This window comes from Ipomoea triloba, chromosome 10, assembly GCF_003576645.1.
Source record: "Ipomoea triloba cultivar NCNSP0323 chromosome 10, ASM357664v1".
Taxonomy (NCBI): Eukaryota; Viridiplantae; Streptophyta; class Magnoliopsida; order Solanales; family Convolvulaceae; genus Ipomoea; species Ipomoea triloba.
The window spans coordinates 28631787-28636219 of record NC_044925.1 but is presented as its reverse complement, the minus strand read 5'-3'; the positions used below and the strand labels follow the sequence as shown (position 1 = coordinate 28636219).

Genomic DNA, 4433 nt, shown 5'->3' with positions numbered 1-4433 from the left:
AATTTTCATAATGATGATAAATAAAAAATAATTAAAATATAGTGAAGTAAAATAGTGGGTCGATAAAAAAAAATTGGAAAAAATTTAAAATTAATTGAAAAAAGAATTTTTAAGATTGAGTGAGATACTTAGATAATAGGGTAGATGTTATAGCCCATACAAAACTCCGAAAAAAAACCAAATTATTGAGTTGCTCAATTAAAGTAGGATTGGAATTACTGGCAGTAACATGAATAACTGAATAACGTGGTAGATGGAAAGGGTAGAAACATAATACACCTAATCAGTATTCAGTATTGTGTCTCGTGACAGCGAGGTGACCGATCACTCATCAAATACTGTAATAGAGAGAGAAAACATATCCGGACATAGATTCAGTTCAGAGACCAGAGAGGAAGGGGTTGAGAAACAATGGCGGAGCGGCGTGGAGGAAGAAGCGGATGCTTTCCGCCGATGGATCTCTTCAGATCAGAGCCTATGCAACTTGTTCAGCTCATCATTCCAATCGAGTCCGCTGGCCTCTCCGTTGCTTACCTTGGCGACCTTGGCCTCATCCAGTTCAAAGATGTACGTGCTTTCCTCTTTATACACAAATATCAGTGTTTATCATTGATAGACAGTAGCGAATTATCACTGATTAGTGGAGCTAGGGTTTTTGCTGGGGTTTCGGCTCGATTTTGACTATTTTGGTTCTGAATAGTTCCAGAGTTGATACAGTTCTTAGATTGTTCGTTCGTGATTGCGTGCTTAGATTAGTGCTGTGAAATTCAATTACCTAGGAAACACTGAGACTGATATTTATAGGATTGCGTAGTTTGGCTTGTGAATGACAATTATACTGGTTGATGGGAGGGACTCGGGCCTCTAAATGTAAGTTGGTTAACTCTGTATTGAAGAACATCTGAGCTATGGCTCATATGCTTCATAGAAAAAGGAAAATCAATATAGAAGAACGGGAGACTTCTGTAATTTTATAAGATAAGGTGGAGATTGGTTTCTACAGAAAATTAGGTTACTACTGACTAGATGGCTAAACTGTTGGTAATGCAGTCCACTAGCAGTGTCCACATGAAGTAGGCTTAGGAATGATAACCTGTCTTTTGGCAAGGCATCACTGCATCAGCATTAGATTGCTCATATCCTCATTTTGTGCTTTTTAAAGGTCTTTAACATTCCTTATTGGAAAAGTTTTATTATTCTCCAAAACTAATGATCTATTCATCTTCATTTTATTCCAGCTGAATGCAGATAAGAGCCCTTTCCAGCGAACCTATGCTGCTCAGGTAAATGTACTTTATCATCATGTAATCAAGATGCTGCAATTGCTTGAGATGATTCCAAGTTTTGATTTATATATTTTTATTTTTTGTATGTAAAACCTATTTAATGGGTGCAGTCAAAAAGCTTTTCAAAAGATCAGTTTCGTATAGAACTTATATGTTTTTCATTCCAGTTGATGGTTTGATATAAAGCAACTATTAGTAATATTTTGTTTCTTTTGAAGATTAAGAGAAGTGGGGAGATGGCACGCAAATTACGTTTTTTCAAGGATCAAATGTCAAAAGCAGGGGTGTCAGCTTCTGCTAAGTCTGACACACAGGATGCTATAAAATTTGATGATCTAGAGGTAAATGTGGGTTATCTTGGTTCTTCAGTTATCCAATATTTGGTTATTAAACCTTGTGTAATGTATCTAGGTCAAGCTTGGAGACCTTGAAGCTGAGCTGATTGAAATAAATGCAAATAATGATAAGCTACAGCGTTCATTCAATGAGCTTGTGGAATATAAGCTTGTTCTGCAGAAGGTAATGTTTTCTGGCCTTTTTGTTTCTTCTTTTGGTTCCAATAGGTACATGTTTTGAGAGACGGTGAATAGAAGATGAGTGTAACTGAAGTGTTCACATTCTTGAATTTACATGTTTTCTGGCCTCTCTCTCTCTCTTTTTTTTTTTTTTCCCCACATGCTGATTTTAGTTGTGTTCTTTCTGTTCTCTGAAGTGTTCGCATTCTTGATGAATCTCTCAGGATATTGCAAATTAACTTTTATACACGTATATTGTTTTTAAGGCTGAAAAGATTGAATGTTGTTGGTTAACTTCCAGATACTTAACAAGGATTGCTTATTATTCTTGCCAAGTTTTTCTTACATGTGTGTGCTTTATTACTTGTATTTTTATATATAATCAAATAATTTCTGCAGATTGGCGAATTTTTTCACTCAGCACGAAGTAGTGCTGAAGCTCAGCAACAAGAGTATGGATCAAGTCAAAGTGGTGAAGAATCCTTGGAAGCTCCACTCTTGTCAGAACTGGTAATCCTTTCTTAAATCCATCAGTGACTATCAATTCCCCTCTTATTGTATTAATAAGGCTGCTCGCCTCCCTTGTTTCTTCCCTTAAAACATGTCCCACGGGAAAGTTATGATGAAAAGTGTTTTTTTGCAGGATGCATCTAAGCAAGTTAGATTGGGGTTTATTACTGGACTTGTTCCTAAAGAGAAATCCATGGCCTTTGAGAGGATTCTCTTTCGAGCTACCCGGGGTAATGTGCTTCTTAGACAAAGTGAGGTTGATGAGCCTGTCATTGATCCAATTTCAGGAGAAAAGGTTATCTTGCTACTCTTCTGTGTATTTTCTTTGCAATTTGAATTATACTTATACATGTCTGCAATTGTAACATATTTTGAGAGAGTAAAATGTCTAATCATCACTAATCTCTAAAGTTAAAAGTCCCCTACTTTTCATTTTTGTGATAATCTGTAAGGATCTTCTTCCATGCTATGGCAGTACTGAACTCTGACATTTTATTGCAGGTTGAGAAAAATGTATTTTTAGTCTTCTTTTCTGGTGAAAGAGCAAAGAACAAAATTCTTAAGATATGCGATGCTTTTGGAGCAAATCGGTATCCATTTGCAGAGGAACTTGGTAAGCAGGCCCAGTTGATCACAGAGGTATCCATCATTCCCTTTCTTTTATAGCTTTCTGTTGTAAGTTTTAATGTTTTCTTTCAAACTTCCTTACTTTCCTTACATTTTGTTCTTCGTATCCTTCCCCAAACCCCAAATTGATTTATAATCCTTTCTGAACTAAGCTAACTTCTCCACATCCCTTGCAGGTCTCTGGAAAAATCTCTGAATTAAAGACTGCAATAGATGCTGGATTTCTGCACCGCGGGAATCTATTACAAAGTATTGCTGAAGAGTTTGACCGATGGAACGTTTTGGTTAGTCTTGTGAAACAAGTCGTTCTTATTATATTCTATATGCCACATTAAAGTGGTTATAGATAGGATCCTTCCTATAACAGAATTATCAATTTTATACATCATCATAATACCTCAGGTCCGAAGGGAGAAATCCATTTATCATACACTTAATATGCTTAGCATTGATGTGACAAAGAAATGCCTAGTCGCAGAAGGCTGGAGTCCTACTTCTGCAACCAAAGAGGTATTGATTTGTTAAATTTCTTTCCTGTTGTATATTCAGACAGATGCAAGGACATATTCTTATGAGATAAAGGAACCCTGAGAATTTGGAGGAATGCTGGCTCTTGTGAAGCTTTGTACTAGCAGTGGTTGCATTCACTATAGTTCAAAAAAAAAAAGGAATGTTTATAAGGTGATTTTTACTAAGTGTAACATATTGATTTGTTCATTAAATGTGTTGAGATGTGAGTGCAGATTCAGGATGCTTTGCAGAGGGCAGGACATGACTCCAATTCAGAAATAGGTGCAATATTCCGGGTATTGGGTACTCGAGAGTCACCGCCCACATATTTTAAGACAAATAAATTTACTTCTGCTTTTCAAGAAATTGTTGATGCATATGGGTGAGTTTCATTGGAGGGAATTTCATGTGTAATTTATATTTCAGTGATGAGAACAAAAATACTTCATATTTAGTAATTAGCTTTGTATAGAGAAACAGTTTTCTTTCAATTGCAACTCCATTAATCTCATTTCTTAGAACTGGCAGTCAAGCATTATTTTTAGTTGTCTATATTATTTGATTACAAACTGATGTGATAGCAGTCTAGCAACTATAGTGTTACTTTAGTTTTATTTATCTGATTACATATTGATTCTACACTCATGCATCATTTTATTTGATTACAGAGTGCTTAATGACTGAAATTATTACATGTTATTTGGTTTGTTGTATTATAGGGTGGCCAAGTATCAGGAAGCAAACCCAGGTGTATTCACTATCGTCACATTTCCATTTCTTTTTGCCGTGATGTTTGGGGACTGGGGTCATGGTATATGCTTGCTACTTGCAACATTATACTTCTTAATCCGTGAGAAAAAACTCTCTAGTCAGGTGATTACACATTTTATTTAATCAAATACACAATGTCTTTTCCCATTGTGCTAAAGTACCATGCTTGAACTGGAGACAGAGAGGAGGGGGGGGGGGGGGGGGGGGGAAATGA

General features: G+C 36.1%; 1 protein-coding gene across 1 annotated transcript in view; it reads left to right on the top strand.

Annotated features, from left to right (window-relative positions):
- Positions 1-411: 411 nt before the first annotated feature.
- The window catches only part of LOC116032274 (V-type proton ATPase subunit a3-like), an 8109-nt gene continuing 4087 nt past the window's right edge, over positions 412-4433 (top strand). Inside the window, exons 1-11 of the mRNA XM_031274768.1 lie at positions 412-567; positions 1239-1283; positions 1505-1627; positions 1698-1805; positions 2201-2311; positions 2445-2606; positions 2813-2950; positions 3115-3222; positions 3341-3448; positions 3682-3830; positions 4168-4321. Coding sequence (XP_031130628.1) covers positions 412-567; positions 1239-1283; positions 1505-1627; positions 1698-1805; positions 2201-2311; positions 2445-2606; positions 2813-2950; positions 3115-3222; positions 3341-3448; positions 3682-3830; positions 4168-4321 — 1362 coding nt within the window. The remainder of the gene's footprint in view (positions 568-1238; positions 1284-1504; positions 1628-1697; positions 1806-2200; positions 2312-2444; positions 2607-2812; positions 2951-3114; positions 3223-3340; positions 3449-3681; positions 3831-4167; positions 4322-4433) is intronic.